At 43.6% G+C, this 20,835-nt stretch overlaps 1 protein-coding gene across 1 annotated transcript in view; it reads right to left on the minus strand.

Moving 5' to 3' along the window:
• Positions 1-20,835, minus strand: part of LOC117362913 (fibrous sheath-interacting protein 2-like) — a 655,319-nt gene that overhangs the window by 157,336 nt on the left and 477,148 nt on the right. Inside the window, exon 11 of the mRNA XM_033950005.1 lies at positions 48-140. Coding sequence (XP_033805896.1) covers positions 48-140 — 93 coding nt within the window. The remainder of the gene's footprint in view (positions 1-47; positions 141-20,835) is intronic.

Genomic DNA, 20,835 nt, shown 5'->3' on the forward strand with positions numbered 1-20,835 from the left:
ATCAATCTCTATCCTTTTGGTTAATTAAAAAAATATTAATATATTACCTCCTGATTGTTTCCTGATGCCAATTTCACTGGTGACTTTTCTGGTTGATTTGCTTTGGTCTTGTAGTTGAGCAGCAGCAGTTGCATCATCTCCTAAAAATAACAACATTACTAATAATTTATGTCAAAAATTATAAAAATAAATAAGTCACAGTAAACTATTTTGAAAGATTTAGAAAGAATCTAAGTGGGTAAGAACAGTGATTCTGCAGTGGAGTTCAAGAGGCATTTCAAGGGTAGGGAATACTATGCATGTACAATGAAGCTTAAAAATATTGTACAAACATATACCAAGTACCTATTCTATCCCCTTCATTTGAGACAATCTATTCTAGAATCATGCACATACTTTTGTAATCCAAACAACCACCTGACCTTTAAATACAAAAGGGGGGGGGGGGTCTATAAAGGATGTTAAAAATTAGTCACCAAGATGCAGCACACCAAGAATCAATTCTATTTTTGAGCACCCAGATTTTATTATAAAATACTAGTACAGGTCAGCAGTTACATGCCAACATTTAAGTGCACCCACTTATGACACGTCAATAGTAGGTGTACTTTCATAAACCTAAATGTAGCACTTTAGAACATTAACAACATTATTCTATAACCTACACGTAAATGTTGTGCAGCCATATACGGCCCATGCATCTCCTCCTGTGAATGCCCTCTTACTTTTGCCTACTGAGTTGTCCGCTAAAATTATAGAACTATCATTGATTGTGATGTTTTTGACATATTTGATGACTTTGTGTAGTTTGCAGGTACATTTTTTTGGGAGGGGGAAATATTTTTATTAAAGAAACATTGCACAGAAGAATGACCCATAAACCATCCACAATAAGAAATCATAAGGCATTACAACTAGACAACAGTAACCCTAGAAGCAGAGCAAAACAAAAGTGGGAACCACTCCCATGCAAGTTCCAAGTTTTATAATGCAAAAGATTACCCGCCCCCAGCCTCTTCCAAACCCCCTCCCCTGCATCCCAGGACTCTGATTTCCGCCGCCGCTGATTTCCAATTGGTTGCACTCTGCTTGCGCAATCGCTCCCAAAGCGCCATTTGAGACATATGAGCTAGCCATTGTTGGACTGTAGGGCACGCCTTCCCCACCCAATATTTCAGGATAAACTTTTTTGTAAGCCCTTGGACCACTAATACAAAACGCCGACAGGGCTCTGCAATACCAGCCTCAGTCAGGGGACTATTGATACCCAGCAGCAAAGTCTTATAGGATCACTCTAAGGATTCCCTCCACCGTCTGAAGCACCTGCACCCACAGACTCCCCAGGCGGGAACATTCCAAAAAATGTTGTACCATCGTACCCCACAAAGCTGGGTAGCTCGGGCAACAAGCATCAGGCCACAAACCCATCCTGTACCCTTTGGTTCTTGTGATATAGGCGTTGTGCAAAATATTAAGATGTATCTCGTGTAAGCCCACATTAGGAGAGGCCCCTGCAGTGTCCACAAAGCTCAAGGCTAGCTCATCTGCCTAACCACCTCGCCCAGGCCAGCTCCCTAATCCTCTGCTGGCGATTCCAAAAACCACATAGGCTTCCTGGACTGTCCTATCTTATACCAGCCCGAAAGCGTGTTGGAGTCAGACAGGAGAGAAAGACCTGGTCCAGGGGGAGAAAGTAGGCAAAAGTCAACCAGGTGAATTCAATGAGTTACAATAGCTTCTAAGCTGAAGATAAGCGAGCACCGACCCCCATCAGCCAACTCCAATGCTCCCGACAGGACTAAAAAGAGACCGATCCAGAGCCCAACTCAGCGACCTGCCCAACAAACCGGCATCCAGACCAACGAGTTCTCTAGAAAAAGACAGCCACTGAACCAGCAGGGAATCCAGGATTATCTACAAATTCCAGAAAAGGCAACAGGCCCACTGCACCCCCTAAAAGAAGAACGCCACCAACACCACGCATCCCGCAACAGCCGCAGCATAGAGGCGCACAATCCAGCCCCAGCACACAAGGTGTTAAAAGCAGAAACCGGAATAGCCAGTAGGGACCAAAACCCCGCCCGGGCAAATTTAGAGGCTCCAGAGTATGAAGGGGGTACAGCAACTTAGGTAAAAGGACCATTTTGATAAGGGTGACACGTCCCAGAAAAGAAATCGGGAAGTCCATACACCTCCAGCACAAGGCTCTAACGTGTCTAGCTTATCAAGCACATCCTTCCGATAAACTATCTTGGGGTCAGCATGCAAATAAACCCTCAAATACTTAAGCGTTCCCTTGGACCACTGCAATGGAAAGTTGGGATCCCTCTCTGCAGTGCAAGATGGGTTAACTGTCAGTACTTCTGACTTGTCAAAATTGATCCGTAAACCAGAAAATGTTCCAAAGCAACGAATAAGCTCCACCAATTGGGGAACCCTCTGGGCCGCATCTCCCAAAAAGATGAGCATATCATCCATGAATAAGTTAATTTTAAACTCTTGAGACCCCATCTTGACACCATGCAGAGACTGCTGCTGGTGAATTTTAGCAGTCAGGGGTTCCAAGGCCAAAACAAATAGCATGGGGGAAAGAGGGCAGCCCTGCCTTGTACCGCGAGCTAGGGTGAACAAGTCGGTCAGCTCACCATTCACCAGAATCTGTGCAGTGGTTTGGTTATTTAAGGAATGGATCCCAGCCAGGAAACCCCCCATGATGCCCAAATGAGGGAAAATCCTAAAAAGATAGTTCCACAAAACCTTGTTGAACACTTTTTCCGCATCCAAACTAACAATAAGGGTGTTCTCCTGGCCAGGATGCCCCTCCCCCCAACAACCCAGGGTTCAGTAGCACTGAGAGCGCCCGTAAAACATTAGCAGATGAATATTGGCCAGGCACAAAGCCAGCTTGGCCTGAGTGAACCAGGAAAGGCAATACCTTACCCAGTCGAGCTGCTATAATTGCTGTAAACAACTTGATATCCTGATTGAGCAAGGAAATGGGCCGATAGGAACCCAGCTGGTCTTCTGCTCTGCCAGGTTTCTGAAGAACAATGATATGCGCATGGGTGAGCCTATGTGGGGGCAACCCCCCCCCCCCCCCAACAGGGCTTGAAAAAGGCCCAGCACCCGAGTCCCCAGCAGCTTGTAGTATTCAGAGCCAAGCTCATCAGGCCCAGGCGCTTTAGCAAGTTTCAACGCATGAATGGCCTGCTGGATCTCCAACTTCTGGACAGGAGCATTCAACACATCCCGCTGCCCCTGTGTCAGACTCGAAAGGTGCAGGTCCTGAAAGGCGGCAGCCTTCTGCTGTGTGTCACAAGTCCCCCTATCATTTAATAACTGGTAAAAATCTACAAAGCTTTGTTGGATAGCCGGTAGCCCTGGAAGCTCAGTCCCATCAGAAGCCCGAATTTTAGAAATAAGGCGCTTGCGAGCTCTCCAGTTAACCAGTGATGCTAACAACATCCCTGCTTTATTTCCCTATCGATGTAATCGATACTTGTACATCTGAATATCCCGGAGGGCTCTTTGGCCCAACAAATCATTAATTTGCCGTTTTATGTCCAAATGATGACTCCGAACAACTGCAGAATCAGCTTTGCAAGTTTTGTGCAGGTTCCCTTGAATGACTCCCAATAGGCGAGCCAAGTCCAAGAGTGCCTGATCCTGAGCCCTCTGCTTGCGAGAAGTATATTTCATAATGTGTCCCCCTCATAATTACCGTATTTTCACGCATATAACGCAAGCGTTATACAAGATTTTACAAACCGAGCATAACCATGCACGTTATATGTGTGAGCACGTTATACAATTGTTTTCTGTCTTGCTAGCGCCTTTCCTCCATCTTCCTACAGTGTTCGCTGAAAGCCGCAGCAGCAGCTTCCATGCGCCTCCTGCAGCTGGGAAGCGTTCCCTCTGACATCATGATGTCAGAGGAACACTTCTGGGTCAGCCGCAAGAGGCACATAGGATCCGCTGCCCACGGCTTTTAGCGAACGATGCAGGAACATGGAGGAGGGCGCCAGCAAGACAGAAAACACCGCATCACAATGGAATAGGCATTACAATAGAAAACCTAGGAAACAAAATAAGGAGCATGCACGGAATACCTAAATTTTCTTACATAAATTCCTTGTTCCCGCGCGCTATACCCGTGTGCGCGTTGTACACGTGTGTGCGTTATGTGTGTGAAAATACGGTAATTTACTGGCTTCCCAAAATGTAACCCCAGAAACTTCAGAGAAGGAGTTATCTGCCACATAGTGATCCCATTGCTGTCCCAAAAATAGGTGGAACTCCTCATCCTCATACAATGTGGGATTCATGCGCCAACCAGACTGCGGTCTATGTGACACCCGGGGGTTAAGCAGCTCCATCCAAACCAGGTGATGATCAGACAGCATGCCATCCTTCTTACTTCTCATTTATAATCTTAATGTATACTTTCTTCAAACCGCTTAGAACCTAACGGATGTAGCGGTATATAAGAAATAAATTACATTACATTACATTACATCCTGAGCATGGCGGCACACGAGTACTAAGCAGCCGTAAGCAGCTAGCTTTCGATCTAGGTGTGTAAACAGTACATGAAAAATAACACATGATGCAAATTTCATTAAAATTGTTATTTCCGTTTATTAATTGTCAGAATGGACCTCAAAAGGGTTATTGCGTCATCTGGGAAATCTTTACAGATGCCAAACGCTGGCCTTCCTGACAAAGATTTCAACTCGATAATTCGTTGCTCCCCAATATATATCTTTTGTCCTGCATGACATCATTACTTGTCAGCCAATCCATTAACAGAGGCTGTCAAGTTTCAAGTTTATTTTATAATTTGATTAATCACCTATTCCAAATTCTAAGCTATGTACAAGTCAACAAAATACATAGTTAAAATAAAAATACATAACTAACAAAGGGACAAAGTCTACAAAACATAATAAAAAAACACATTTTCAAATTCAATGAGACAATAGGCAAGGCAAGGAAAGAAATACAATCTAATTGATATAGGAGCAAACAATTAGGGGTTGAGAACAGCAGGAAGGGAAAGACAAAACTGATTAAAAGGTTTAAAAATAAATTTGGACAAAGAACTCTTTTTTAACATGGAATAAAAGTTTCAGAAATCATTTTTGTTTACATTCATTTCTGAATATACATAAACCCATTATTACATATTCAATATTATTTTTGTCCTTCTCAAAACTGGGCAGGAAAAACAAGGAGCACTAGTATACCTTATTTGATGCAACCTTGGGCAAAAGCGAACAAGAAAGGGACCTGGGGGTAATGATAGACAGGACCCTGAAGCCGTTGGCTCAATGTGCAGCGGCGGCAAAAAAAGCAAACAGGATGTTGGGCATGATAAAGAAGGGTATCATGAGTAGATCTGAGGATGTAATAATGCCGTTATACAGAGCGATGGTGAGACCACACTTGGAATACTGTGTACAACATTGGTCTCCCTATCTAAAGAAGGATATAATACTACTGGAGAGGGTGCAGAGGTGAGCGACGAAGCTAATAAAAGGTATGGAAAATTTGAGCTACAAAGATCGCCTCAGAAAACTGGGACTTTCACCCTCGAGAAGAGGAGACTGCGAGGGGATCTGATTGAGACTTTTAAAATACTGAAAGGATTCGACAAAATAGAACAGGAAAAACCTTTATTCACATTGTCGAAGGTGACTCGGACAAGAGGTCATGGACTGAAGCTGTGGGGAGACAGGGCCAGGACAAATGTCAGAAAGTTCTGCTTTACACAGCGAATGGTGAATGCCTGGAACGCTCTCCTGGAAGAGGTTGTGGAGGAAACCACCATTCCAGGATTTAAGGGCAAGTTGGATGCATATCTTCTTGAAAAACACATTAAGTAACTAAGGTATTCGCCAGGGTAGACCTGGCTGGGCCTCCGCGGGTGTGGATCGCCGGACTAGATGGACCCATGGCATTTCTTATGTTCTTATGTTATGTTATTTCAGACAGTTCGTCTATGTAACCTGCTGAAAAGTTTTTGGCCCTTCCTGTCAGCATCAGAAAAAAGAGGGGCTGTTCCCCCCTTGCTCAAACTGACAGTGTTAGGTTTCACTGATACACACACAGAAGCCTTCCTATATTGGAGACTAGTGCAGCGTCTCAGATTCTAACTTAACTACTTCCAGATGTTACCTTAGGATTTTTCTTTAGTGTTTCTTCAGGTTTAAAATATATAAAATATTAGAAATTAAGTACACACTATTATTTCATATATATCTTTCATACATCCATCATTCGGGACCTCTTTCATTCACAGTTCCACACCATGTATTTCATTCTTATTTAATGCATGTTATATCTCAGTTTGGGATACGTAAGCTAATATGCTGTTCCTAACCAGCCTAAGCACATCTGGTATCAATTAAAACCACAAGGTTTAAAGTGGGAAACTGAACAAAGAGAACAAACAACATACAGAGAGAGAGAGAGAGAGAAAAAGAAAAAAACAAAAACATGGAGGCAGTTTCATACCTCTAGAAATGTGGCCTGATTTCCCTTATGTTCTTGCTTCACCGAACAATTCATATAAATATGAAATTCCCATTTTCCTACGCTACACATAGATTTCCTGGTCTTTTGTTACTTATCCTGACTTTTTCAAAGTTTGAAATGTGTTTGCATGTATATAAGACCCTCTGATCTAAACTAAGCAAGTCTCTGCCACGCCCTGCTCACGCTTCTGCATAGTATGCGCCAGCCCAGGCCTCTTCAGCCCCCTCTTGGCCGTCGAGCCATTTATGGCGAAGGCGGACACACTTAAGCCTAGTTGGATGTCACTTGTCCTTCTTTCTTCTGCAAGGATGCTTTGGACAGGACCAATCACCTATGGATCAGAGTATAGTTGAGGTCTACTGCTGCAAACATGAGTCTAAGGCCAATTAAACAGGACAAATTCAACAAAGAACCAGGAAATCCCAATTCTCAGGCTTAACAGTAGCCCAGAGAGTGTCTTACCCATGGTATGCTTGATTTCTTAGGTGAGGAAGCAAGCAAATCCCATCCACTGTCCTAGATAAAACCCATCTTCAAGTAATTTATGTAAGTTGCTAGCTAAGCTACATCATACAGGAAACTTACCATTCCAGTGGTAGGTATATAGGTAGTGTCCATTCTAGAACAGGTGCAATAGCCCTAGAGCAGAGCAGAGACCAAACTTGCGTCTGTTCTTTTATTCATAGAGGCATCAATGAAACTCTAGTACTTTTGAGGTATAAAGGTCAGAAAATGTAAAGAAAGTATAGCTAAGAGAAAGATAGAACCTTCCTTATCACAGAGAGCTGAAGCAGAAATGTTGAATACTGGAACGCAAATGGAAAAAAATCTAAATCCCCCACAGACAGACAGTCCTGGAGGTTTAATATTAAGCTCTACAACATTCAACTAAAAAAATCAAGGAAGAACTACTACGGTAACAAAATCTCCAGATCCAACAACCAAAGTAATACATTGTTCAACATTTGTTGCTCCATATCCTCTAAACATGATTCCACCAAACTCCCCTGTTTTCCATCTGCCGAGGATCTAGCAAAATTTTTCAATGAGAAAGTCACTTCCTTACGATGCTCTTTCCCACCAGCACCCTCTTATAACTCCCTGGTGCTCACCGTCTCCAACCCTACCCTAACCATCGCCAACCATATCCCAGCCGACAGATCCTGGTCCGCCTTTGAGCTCATATCCGATTCCCTGGTCTCCAAACTGCCTCAAGCTAAAATCCTGCAACTGTACCTTGGATCCTTTCCCCTCCTACCTATACGAGAAAATTCCCACACAAGCCATCTCATCTCTCACCAAGCTTATAAACTCCACCCTACTTTCAGGCCTATTCTCTGCAGAAATGGGACACATTGCCTTATTCCCTCTACTGAAAATAGCCGATCTAGACCCCTCAACACCCTCCAGCTATCGCCCAATAGCAAATATTCCTCTCCTGACCAAGATGCTGGAGTCCATCATAGCCACCCAACCCCCATCCTATCTCGAGAGATTTTCCATTCTCCTACCCTACCAACATGGCTTCAGACCCAACTTCAGCACCGAATCCTTACTGGCCTCATTAATCTCAAAGGTCCAACAACTTCACTCCTGCAACAAGTTCGCTGTCATTCTTCAATTCGACCTTTCTGCAGCTTTCGACATTGTCCATCATGACATACTAATTCTCCAACTCTCTGAAATTGGCATAAACTCCACAGTCTTAGACTGGTTCTCAAAATTCCTACGTTCCCGCTCCTACTCTGTTAACATGAATGGCACCTCATCCTTCCCTTGGAAATCGATTTGCGGAATTCCTCAGGGTTCTCCTCTATCCCCAATTCTCTTCAATGTGTATATGACCTCCCTGAAACTCCTCCAACTATCCCTCTTGGAAACACTTTACACTTACGCCGATGACATCCTTGTCCTCCTCGAGACCGACTCCAACCTCACCAACCTCTCCGAGAACATTTCTTCATGTATAGCGAACCTCCAATCCTGGGATCTCACCGTACAAATGAAACTAAACGAGACCAAAACAAAACTACTTTGGCTCGGCTCAGATTTAGATCAGCTACCCACCCTCATCCCACTATCCTCTGGCACCACAATGAAGTTTGAGCACTCAAGCAAAGTTCCGGGAATCATCACTGACTCTACACTATCCTTCAACGATCACCTCAACTCCTTAGTAAAAAAAATGCTTCTTCAATCTCCACATGTTAAGAAAAGTGAGATCCTGCTTCCATCAACAACACTTTGCCGTCCTCGTCCAATCCATCATTCTTTCCAGATTAGATTACTGTAACTCCATCTACTTAAGCCTAACAAAGAAAAGCCTTCTTAGACCAGCGGATTCAGAACACCGCGGCTAAACTAATCTTCGCAAAAAGCAAATTCGACCACGTCTCCCCACTTCTGTCTAAGCTTCACTGGCTCCCAGTAATCCTTAGGGTTCACTACAAATGCGCCTGTCTAGCCTTCAAGACTCTACTCCTCTTTTCCCACTATCTTGGATCTCCTCGAATCCTACCTCCACCAGATCTACACAAAAATTCAAACTATCCTTCCCCTCTTTAAAAGGCATATCCCACACAGGAAAACTAGGGACATCCCTCCTCTTCAGGATCACCGAGCTGTGGAACGGCTTTACTGCCCCGCTTTGGAGTACGACCTCCCTCCAACGCTTCCGAAAACATTTGAAAACCTGGCTTTTTTCTAAAATGTAACTACTCCCCCCCCCTCTTTGATATGCTAAGTCCCTCTATCTTCCTCTTTACTAAGTTCTTCCCCTCTTCATTGGAGTTCCTTTCTATATCAATTCCTGTAAACCGTGTCAAGCTCTATTTTTGTGGAGATGATGCGGTATACAAACTTAAGGTTTAGTTTAGTTTAGATATATATTAAACATATCTAAATCCCTAGATTTCCCTAAAATAAGAGAACCTCAGTATTACCTAACTTAGAACTGGTCCCTATGCTCAGAAGAGTTTTGCATAGTAACCTAGAATTAAATCAATAAGGTGTAAAATAATGCAGAGTACTAAGAAACCCTAATATATGCCTATTATGTAAATTTAACTCATGGGCAGATGATGCACTCAGTGAATGCACACTAGATATAATTTTTCTTTTTCTGTGTGTTTTGCAAGAACTCATTTCTGGTGATGTCAGCAGTTAAACCAAATAAAAGACACTGTTGCAATGTGTGACAGCTTAGAATACCTGTCACCATAGAATACAGCAATATGAAGTAAAATTTAAAATACAGGATAAACAAAATATTTTCTGAGGACAATAATAAAGAAAACATAGTTGCTAACACGATGTCATAATAAGCTTATCAAATTATGCATAAGCATAATTAAAGTTCAGATAGGAGGGTAGTTGGGAAGAGAAAGGGAGAGATGGTGGACCCTGGGGTGGGGGTGAAGGAGGGAGAAATGCTGGATGAAAGGGTAGTTGAGAAAAGGAGATATGGTGGATATGGGGATGGTGGAGTCCATCGCTTCAGCTGACAAAAAAAAGGAAAGATGTCAGACCTCAGGGGAGGGGAGGGGAAGGGAAACGGGAGGGGAGGACAGAGATGGAAGATGGATGGTTATCACGGAGAAAAAATAAAACAACAAATGGGCAGGAGAATCTGACAAGTGAGTTATCAGAAGACAAACAGAAACTAGAGCCTGGGACCAACATGATTTGAATAATGACTAGAAAACAAAAGTTAGAAAAAATAAATTTATTTTCTGTTTTGTGATCACAATATGTCAGATTTGAAATGTGTATCCTGCCAGAGCTGGTGTTAGCTCATATATATTGATAAAGAGGAAAGAAGTTTGGAAAAGAGCTGGTGTTAGACAGCAAGCATGAACTAGGACCTAAAAGAGAGAGGAAAAGTCTTTTTTATTTATTTTGTTTACATCACAGAGCTGGCATGGGGTTGGAGAGATTGTAACCCTATATTTCTACTAAGACTAAGGGGTCCTTTTATTAGCGTGTGCTAATCTTTAGCATGCGTAAATCGGTTAGTGTACCTTAATAAAAGCACCCCTATGTATCTTAATAAAAAAATGGGCCTGTAACTTAGTCTATGTTTTAGATTTTGGCCCCTTATATGATTGAATTTGACACCCCTGGCCTAGAGTGTGAGGCATATGCTATGAAGGAAGCGTGGCTACAACCTTGCCTGCTAAGGCCAAAGCCTCAAATTGCCTCTTCAGGACCATATCCACTTTTCGGACCTGTGTATCTTTTAAAACCACTCCTCCCTCACTGAGTAGGGAAGTGTGTTTGGTCATCAGGACTACCAAGGCGTCCACTTTTGGCATAGCAAATATTTCCTGGAATTCCTGATCCACTGGATACAGTTTAGCCATAGTCTTAACCACTTTCAGAGAACCTTTAGGGGTCTTCCGAGGCTCTGGGATTAAGAACCTCATGTTTGAGTGCCATGGGAAAGACGTGGGCTAAGCCCAGATGCCACTCAGAACATTGGGAAGACAGGGTTTGCGGAGGGTTTGTTTTCAGTTCTCAGAGAGACATGGTAATATTTTCCATTTGGGCCAAGGACCTAAAAGTCAGCGGATAGGATAGAAGGCCTTTGATAGTGTTCCACACAGATGTCTAATAAATAAACTGAGTGCCCTTGGGATAGGTTCCCAAGTGACGGCTGGATCAGGAACTGGTTGAGTGGAAGGCGACAGAGTGTAGTGATCAATGGAGATCGCTCTGAGGAAAGGGATGTTACCAGTGGTGTGCCTCAAGGTTCTGTTCTTTGGCCTGTTCTTATTAACATTTTTATAAATGATATTGCTACCTTTTTTCAAGTTTCAAGTTTAATAAATTCTTTGATTAAATCGCAAAATCTTATTTCAATGTGATTACATGTTTTCTATTTTGTGTCTTGGATTGATTCCATTGTTTATATCTGGGTAAAGGAGGACCTGGGGGGGGGGTTGGTATGGGTGGTGGGTGGACAGAGGGGTTTGTGGGTTTTCTGTTAAATCTATGAGCTTGTATTGCTGCATTGTTATATTGCTTGGTGTGTTGTTTCATTTCAGCTCAATAAAATATATTTTAAAATAAATGATATTGCTGAAGGGTTGTCGGGTAAGATTTGCCTCTTTGTGGATGATACCAAAATCTGCAATAGAGTAGACACACCGCATGGTGTGAATAACATGAAGAAAGATCTGGTGAAGCTTGAAGAATAGTCTCAAATTTGGCAGCTAAAATTTAATGCTAAGAAATGCAAAGTCATGCATTTGGCCTGCAAAAACCCGAGGGAAGAGTAGTTTATGGAGTGAAGAACTTATGTGCACGTTAGAAGAGTGGGACTGGGTGTGATTGTATGTGATGATCTTAAGGTGGCCAAACAGGTTGAAAAGGTGACGGCGAAATCTAGAAGGATGCTAGGTTGCATAGGGAGAGGTATGGCCTCTGTATAATACTCTGGTGAGACCTCATTTATAATATTGTGTATAATAATGGAGGCTACACCTTTAAAAAGATATAAAAAGGATAGAGTTGCTCCAGAGGAAGGCTACTAAAACAGTGTGTGGTCTTCATCATAAAGCGTATAGGGACAGACTTAAAGATCTCAATATGTATACTTTAGAGGAAAGGCGGGAAAGGGGAGATATGATAGAGTTGTTTAAATACCTACATAATATAAATGCGCTTGAGTCGAGTCTCTTTCATTTGAAAGGAACTCTGCAATGAGAGGGCATAGGATGAAGTTAAGAGGTGATAGGCTCCGGAGTAATCTGAGGAAATACTTTTTTACGGAAAGGGTGGTAGATGCGTGGAAGTGTCTCTTGGAAGTGTCTCTTGGAAGAGGTGGTGGAAACAGACACTGTCTGAATTCAAGAGGGCCTGCGATAGGCATGTGGGATCTCTCAGAGAGAAAAAGATAATGGTTACTGTGGATGGGCAGATTAGATGGGCCATTTGGCTTTTATCTGCCATCATGTTTCTGTTTCTTTTTTTTTTTCTTTTTTTCTTTAATTATTTCTAATTATGCAGTAATCTTTACAAGAATACATCTTGCTCCATTAAACACAGGGAGGAAAATCAAATCAGGCAATAAAATCAATCTTACAATATCAATACATCATAGTCTATTCTTCTTGCACCCTTTCCTGAACTTGGGGACGCACAGGGTCTGTGCTTCGTGCACCGTGTCCTTAAGTAGGATCCAGGCTTTTTCTACAGACTCCATCTTCCTTGCAGTGTTGTTGAGTTTCTTTCCCACCATTTTCCTCATGGCATCATAATTCCCTTTTTTGAAGTTGAGTGCTGTCGTTGTAGTTCTATTCACCTTTGTAGATCCAATTTCTAGCCTGTACTGGATCGTGTTGTGGTCGCTTTATCCTAGTGGGGCTAGTACCGCCACCTCCTTGGCGGGTCCCCCTAGTCCGTTGAAGATTAGGTCAAGAGTTGCATCCCCCCGTGTTGGTTCTGTGACCAGCTGTTCCATAAAACAGTCCCTTGTGACCTCCAGGAATGCGGTCTCCCTCATGCAGTTTGAGTGCCCGATACTCCAGTCTATTCCCGGGTAGTTGAAGTCCCCCATCACCACCACACTTCCGCTTTTGCATACTTGCCTCATTTCAGCCTCCAGATCCTGGTTGGTTTCTTCCGTTTGTCCAGGTGAGCGATAGTACAGACCCAATTTTATGTCTGCTCCAGAACCTCCGGATAGCTTAACCCATAGTGATTCCTAAGGAATGAAATAGCTGAGCCACTTTGTCAAATATGCAACCTATCCTTAAAAACTGGAGAGATTCCGGAAGACTGGAAAATAGCAAATGTCACGCCCATCTTCAAGAAAGGCTCAAGGGGAGACCCAGGAAACTACAGGCCGGTGAGCTTGACCTTGGTCCCGGGAAAGATGATGGAAGCGCTGATTAAAGACTGCATCTGGGAACACATCGAAAACACTGGGCAGCTAAAGCCGAGCCAGCATGGCTTCTGCAAGAGCAGGTCATGCCTCACTAACTTATTATACTTCTTTGAGGGGGTAAGCAGCCAGGTGGATAAAGGGGAATCTATAGACATCATTTACCTTGACTTCCAAAAAGCCTTCGACAAGGTACCACATGAAAGACTGCTAAGGAAGCTATGGAACCACGGGGTGCAAGGGGAGGTCCACCGATGGATCAAAAACTGGCTGGCGGATAGGAAACAGAGGGTTGGAATAAAAGGCTATTACTCACACTGGCAATGGGTCACAAGCGGAGTTCCGCAGGGGTCGGTGCTGGGACCGCTCCTGTTCAATATATTTATCAACGACCTGGAGGCAGGAACAAAATGTGAGGTCATTAAATTTGCAGATGACACTAAACTATACAGCAGGGTCAAAACCATGGAGGACTTTGAAGACCTCCAAAAAGATCTGACAACACTGGAAGAGTGGGCCAAAAAGTGGCAAATGAGCTTCAACACAGGGAAATGCAAGGTCATGCATGTAGGGAAAAAGAACCCGATGTTCATTTACAAAATGGGGGGATCACCGCTAGGGGTGAGTAACCTTGAAAGAGACCTGGGAGTGATGGTAGACACATCATTGAAGGCGTCAGCGCAGTGCGCCACAGCCTCAAGGAAGGCGAACAGAATGTTGGGCATCACTAAGAAGGGTATCACGACCAGGATGAAGGAAGTAATCCTGCCACTGTATCGTGCAATGGTGTGCCCGCACCTGGAGTACCGAGTCCAGTACTGGTCGCCGTACCTCAAGAAGGACATGGCGGTACTTGAGAGAGTCCAGAGAAGAGCAACTAAGCTAATAAAGGGTATGGAAGACCTCTCATATACTGACAGACTGAAGAAGTTGGGGCTTTTCTCCCTGGAAAAGCGGAGACTTAGAGGAGACATGATAGAAACCTTCAAGATCATGAAGGGCATAGAAAGAGTGGACAGGGACAGATTTTTCAAATTACGGGGAACCACAAGCACAAGGGGGCACTCGGAGAAATTGAAAGGGGAAAGGTTTAGAACAAACGCCAGGAAGTTCTTTTTCATTCAGAGGGTGGTGGATACATGGAATGCGCTACCGGAGGATGTGATAAGCAGAAGCACACTACAGGGCTTCAAAGAGGGTCTGGACAGGTACCTGGAGGACAAAGGGATTGAGGGGTACAGATAGGAGTAGAGGTAGGTAATAGGGATAGGATTAGAGGCAGTTACAAAATTAGTCATGGACACTGTTCAGGCAATTAGGCCTGATGGGCCACCGCGGAAGCGGACCGCTGGGCAGGATGGACCTCTGGTCTGACTCAGTGGAGGCAATTTCTTATGGTCTTATGTTCCCTTTCTTAGACCACAATATTGGGGAGAATGGTCAAACTATACAAGAGGTGAAAAAGAGGAAATTAGTTAAATTAAGAAAAAGGCTTAGTGTATCTTAACAACTGCTTTACTTTCCAAAACCCCTCTTTCATCATTCCTTGACAATTTTCTTAACATCTAAAAACTCCTTCAGATGATTTGGAGAAAAAAAAGTGTATTTGATTCCTAAGTACCTAACCAACACTTGCGGGGATATGCTAAAAGAAACGTAGCTCTTAACTTAATAGTTTCTTGACGCATAGAAAGAAAATCTTTCCTCCGTCTTAGCGACATCAGGGTATATCCATATTTTCTGTTCCCCTAAATAGTTTTTGAGAATTTTTGAAGCACAATTTCAAAATCATGTTAACGTCCTGCTTAAATACAAATGATACTAAGAGCATAGCTCTATCAGTGTCAGCTGTTATTGTTTGTTCAAGAAGAGCAATCACATTAGCAAAATCTATCTCATTGTTCTTTTTTCCTTTTTCTTTTTTATTCTTCTTCTCTTCCAGGAATCTTTTTATTTATTAAATAATAAATCTTATTTATTGGAGGAATACAATTTGAGGAAATTCTTAAATTTTCAATCAAGTACCTTTTTAATAAAGCCAGGGGTAACGCACCTGGAATTTGTGGAAAATTTAGGATACGAAGATTTAAACTCCTATTAAAATTCTCAAATTGTTCCAATTTCCTATTTTTGAGGTATTGTCTTTAATTGATGCTATCTTGAACTGCTGCAATTGATGAATTTCCTCCTGCATTTGCATGGTTTGGCCTGTAAAGTCCGATTTCATTAATTTAACAGTTTTTGTTAAAGAGTCAAGTTTATCAGTTATTTTCGTTACCTCTTCTGTTGATTTAGACATTTTACTCTCCATTCGCTGGAGGAGAAGCCAAATGTTGTTCAAGGACCCCTCCACGGGAAAGGACGAAAACTCCTCTCGCTTTCAGCCATCAGTTGATCTGCCGTGGACATCGTGCCCTCGCTGGGAGACCCTGCGTCTCCACTTCTGGGATCACATGTCTCCTGCCTCAGCGCCTCGGCAGTCGCTGGACACAGAAGGTGGAGGGAACCCGGAGGAGAAAGCAAAATTTCCATGCCCGAAAGGGCGAAAAACTCCCTCTTGTCTCCGCCCGTTGGGGTCTCCACTGTACAGTTACCGAGGGGACCGAGAAGAAGCGATTTAAAGTCTGCTAAACAGGGGTGGACGCCAGGGCCAGCTAGGAAATGACCCTAATCACCCCTTTCCACAATGTTTAGTGAGGAAAGCAGAAACTGTTAGCTCTTTACTGCATCTCTCTCGAGTCCTCACACCGTCGCCATCTTGCCACCCCCATTTCTATGTTTCTATCTTCTCCTTGCTTCATAGCCAATAACTCTTGGTCCTCTGAATGGGAGGCTGTGTTACCCTTCAGGGAAGCCTCAGTAAAGGGATCAGATCCGATCCCTCATCCTCTGAGTCCCTGTCTGAAAGACCATTATAGTCCAGAATAGTCTACACTTTTAGAGGTCAAAAGGAAGCACTCTGAGATTCCAATAAGGTCTGCATGCTGGTCTGCTTGCCTGTGGACTGGACTGGTGGGTTTCTGCCTTGTGCATAAAACTGCCAGATGAGATTAATAAACTCTGGTGTAAAGGCCTGAGAGAGCAAGTCTCCTTGTCCCTCAGGGTGGAGCAGATACCTTTTCTTCACCTGCAAACCTCTTTGCCCTTATGTTGCACAGAAGTGCTGTCCAAGGACCCTGGAAGATGCTGCATTCACCCTGATGGCTTCCATCTGCCTTTTTCCAATCCTAGATGCTTGCTTAGGGGCTAAGACCAAAGCTCCTGCCCCTACTCCCTGTGCCACACAGCACGTGGCACATGGGTGTTGTTCAGTCGCCTATCTAGCACAAATAAGGCATGATATTCAAGTTTCAAGTTTATTCAAGTTTTTGATTAAACGCTTATTCAAAAATGCAAAGTGATTTACAAAATATTTTAAAAAAATAACAAAGACAAATAAATATTTTGACAAACTGAACATAGCAGACCAAGATAACAAATCTACTAGGGATTTGACAAATAAGACATACATGACTAATTGGCGAGTACATATGGGGTAATTGGCACTATAGAGCCCCGAGGAACAATAGGAAGGGGGGGGGGGGAGAAATGCAATTGTAATAGAAAAAAAAAACAAATTAAGGTAAATACAAAAGGAAGTTGGGAAGATAGGAATAATAAACAGAAATAAATAAATTGTGGACACTTTCCCCATAGACGGGTATTAGCGTCTGAGGACTCCATCCCTATTGATTTTGAGACAAAATGAGGGGTTTTAAGGAAGTCTGAGAACTTAGGGGAAAAAAATTGGGAAGCCAAGATGACCACCATAATAGTGTTTTGGTGCCAAAAAATGGCTTTTAAAACATTTCAGGGCTGACCAAAATTTACTAAAAATAGAATTTTAAGGGTGTGGGGAGGAAATAAGGCTCTGTCTGTAAAAACTGTCAAAACATAGTTTTTCAGACCTCCCTCCCCCAATTTTCTCTATAGGCTGTCACAGCCTGTACTAACAGATGTTGTGCAGAGGTAAAGGTGCTGCAGCCTGCCTCAGCTCCTTAAGGGAGTAGCTGGAACTGGAGGGATTTTCTGCCTCAAGCCACTGGTCAGATGCCATGCCAAGATCTTCAGCCTGCAAGTCAGACCTCACTCAGACTGAACTTCCACCCCTCCAGGCCACAACAGCTGTCAAAAAAGAGAAGGATGGGGTTGAAAACACAGCAAGCACTATGAGTACCCCGAAGGATGATGTTGATGCCTAACAGCTTGCGCTCAAGCACCTGACTGAGACAAGGATGCAAGCAAATGTTGATGGCCCGGAACACTGACCTTCACAAATATTCAGCAGGTTAGCTGAACAGGTCCCTGAAGGATGCATCTGCTAGCTGCAGACAGAGTCTGCTCCTCTCCAAGCAGGCACAGCTAGTCCTGAAGCCATGTAAAATCTGTGAACAACCAAAAGAGACTGCAAAAAAACACAGCAAAAATATAGAAATAAAGGGAGCAGGTTAGAATGACACCTCCATGCTCGCCGGCAGCATCTACCAAGAACTATCAAGGCTCAAAATGAACAAAGCCATGGGACCGGATAATCTACATCCCAGAGTACTTAGGAAGTTGAGAGATGTCCTTGCGTAACCGTTAGCTATGCTCTTCAATCTTTCCCTGAGTACAGGAAGAGTCCCATTGGACTGGAAAACAGCTAACGTAATTCTGCTGCACAAAAAGGGATGCAGGATGGAGGCTGAAAATTACAGACCGGTAAGTCTTACATCGATAGTGTGTAAACTTATGGAAACGTTGATTAATCTTTTACTGACTCGTCAAGCAGAAGTGAGGGCAATGAGAAACACCATTTTCCAAGTGAGATACTTCAGATGAGCCTTATCAATTGGTTCAAATGGAGGCTTCATGAGTTGAGAAAGGACAACATTGAGGTCACAAACCACTTGAGGTGGTTTGAGAGGAGGTTTGACATTGAAAAGTCATTTCATGAATCTGGAAACCACCAGATGAGCAGAAAGGGGTTTTCCTTCAATAGGCTGATGAAAAGCCGCAATTGCACTAAGATGGACTCGTATAGATGTAGACTTGAGGCCAGAATTGGATAAGTGCAAAAGATAGTCCGAAACAGAAGATAAGGAGGAATGCTGAGGCTCCTTATGATGAGAAAAACACCATGTAGAAAATCTAGTCCATTTTTGGTGATAGCATTGTCTAGTGGTAAGCTTTCTAGAAGCTTCTAAAACATCTCTTACAGATTGAAAAAACTGAAGAGGGGTTATGTTGAGAGGAACCAAGCTGTCAGGTGTAGAGATTGTAGGTTGGGATGAAGCAGAGATCCCTGACTCTGTGTAAGCAGAGAAGGAAAAACTGGTAGAAGGTATGGCTCACTGCTGCTGAGTTGAAGTAGAAGGGAGTACCAGGGTTGCCTCGGCAATCAAGGAGTGATTAGAATCTTGGTGGCATGATCGTTCTTCAACTTGACCAGATTCTTGAGAATGAGAGGAAAAGGAGGGAATGCGTAGAGGAAAAGACTCATCCATTCCAGAAGAAAAGCATCTGCCTCAAGGCGGTGAGGACAGTATATCCTGGAGCAGAACTGAGGCAGTTTATAGTTGTGGGGAGCTGCAAAGAGATCTATCTGAGGCATTCCCCACTGTGAAAAAATGTGATGAAGAGGCGAGGAATGAAGTGACAATTCGTGAGGATGCAGGAGATGACTCAAGTTGTCCGCCAAGCAATTCTTCGCCCCTTGAATGTAGACAGCCTTGAGGAAGGTGTTGTGATGGATTGCCCAGTTCCAAACTTCCAGAGCTTCTTGACAAAGGGAGGCAGACCCTGTCTCTCCCTGTTTGGTGACATAATACATGGCGACTTGGTTGTCCGTGCGAATGACTACTGAATCGTGAAGGAGATGTTGAAAAGCATGGAGAGCTTTGAGGATCGCTCTGAGTTCCAACTGATTGATACGACACAGATGATCTGTACTGGTCCAGAGGCCTTGAGTACGGAGACCATCGATATGAGCGCCCCAAGCGTAGGTCGAAGAGTCTGTCGTGAGGACCTTCTGATGGGGGGCGTTTGAAAAAGCAAGCCTCTGGAAAGATTGAAAGAGAGCATCCACCAACGGAGAGACTTCTTGAAGGAAGGAGTGACTGAAATGTGTCGGGAAGGAGGGTCGCAAACTTGCGTCCATTGAGATGCCATGGTCCACTGAGGAATTCTGAGGTGAAGTCTGGCAAAAGGAGTCGCGTGTACTGAGGAGGCCATGTGACCCAGAAGTACCATCATGTGTCTTGCCGAGATGGAAGAGCGGGAAGACACTGTGTGACAAAGTTGTAGAAGAGCTTCCAGATGTTGAGGGAGGAATGCTCTGAGTTGGACAGTGTCCAGAACAGCTCCAGTGAATTGTAGAGTCTGTGAGGGTTGAAGTTGAGATTTGGGAAAGTTGATTTCGAATCCCAAACTTTGTAGGAACCCGATAGTCCGTTGGGTCGCTACAATAACCCCTTGAGATGTGGAATCTTTGATAAGCCAGTCGTCTAGATAGGGAAATACCTGAAAACCATGATTCCTTAGAGTTGCTGCTACCACTACCAGGCACTTGGTGAATACTCTGGGAGACGAGGCCAGGCCAAAGGGTAGAACTCTATATTGTTAATGCAGATTCCCCACCCGAAATCTGAGGTATTGACGGGAGGCCGGATGGATTGGAATATGAGTATAGGTCTCCTTGAGATCCAGAGAGCATAACCAATCGTTCTGCTCGAGAAGGGGATAAAGAGATGTCAGGGACAACATTCAAAATTTTTCTCTGACTAGAAATTTGATGAGAGTCCTGAGATCTAGAATGGGCCACAGATCGCCCGTCTTCTTCGGAACAAGGAAGTAACGGCAGTAAAACCCCCTGTTCTGCTGTTCCAAGGGAACTGGTTCGATGGCATGGAGATGAAGCAGAGCTTGAGCTTCCAGAAGAAGAAGGGCGATCTGGGATGGATTGGAAGGATAATCTCTTGGAGGAAGCTCTGGTGGAACCTGAGTGAAATGAAGAGAGTATTCTTCCCTGATGATGGAAAGTACCCAGAGGTCGGATGTAATTATCGTCCATCGGCAGTAAAAATTATGGAGACGACCTCCTATAGGGGGAAATGGAGACAGAGACAGAACGATGGAGGTTATGCTCTGTTGTAAACAGTCAAAAAGGCTGAGAAGTCTTAGGTACAGAAGAAGGTTGGGATTGTTGTTGCTTCTGAGGATGTTTCTTTTTCAGAGGAGGGCGAGTATAAGGAGCTGGCTTTGGAGGAAAACACCTTTGATAGATGACAGGAGGGCGTGTAGGTTTGGCTGGAGCCGGTTTTGGTTTGGGTCTGACGATGGAAGCAAACGATTTCGCATGGTCAGATAATTTCTTGGTGGCTGCCTCGATGGAT

The sequence above is a fragment of the Geotrypetes seraphini genome, chromosome 6 (assembly GCF_902459505.1).
Source record: "Geotrypetes seraphini chromosome 6, aGeoSer1.1, whole genome shotgun sequence".
Lineage (NCBI taxonomy): Eukaryota > Metazoa > Chordata > Amphibia > Gymnophiona > Dermophiidae > Geotrypetes > Geotrypetes seraphini.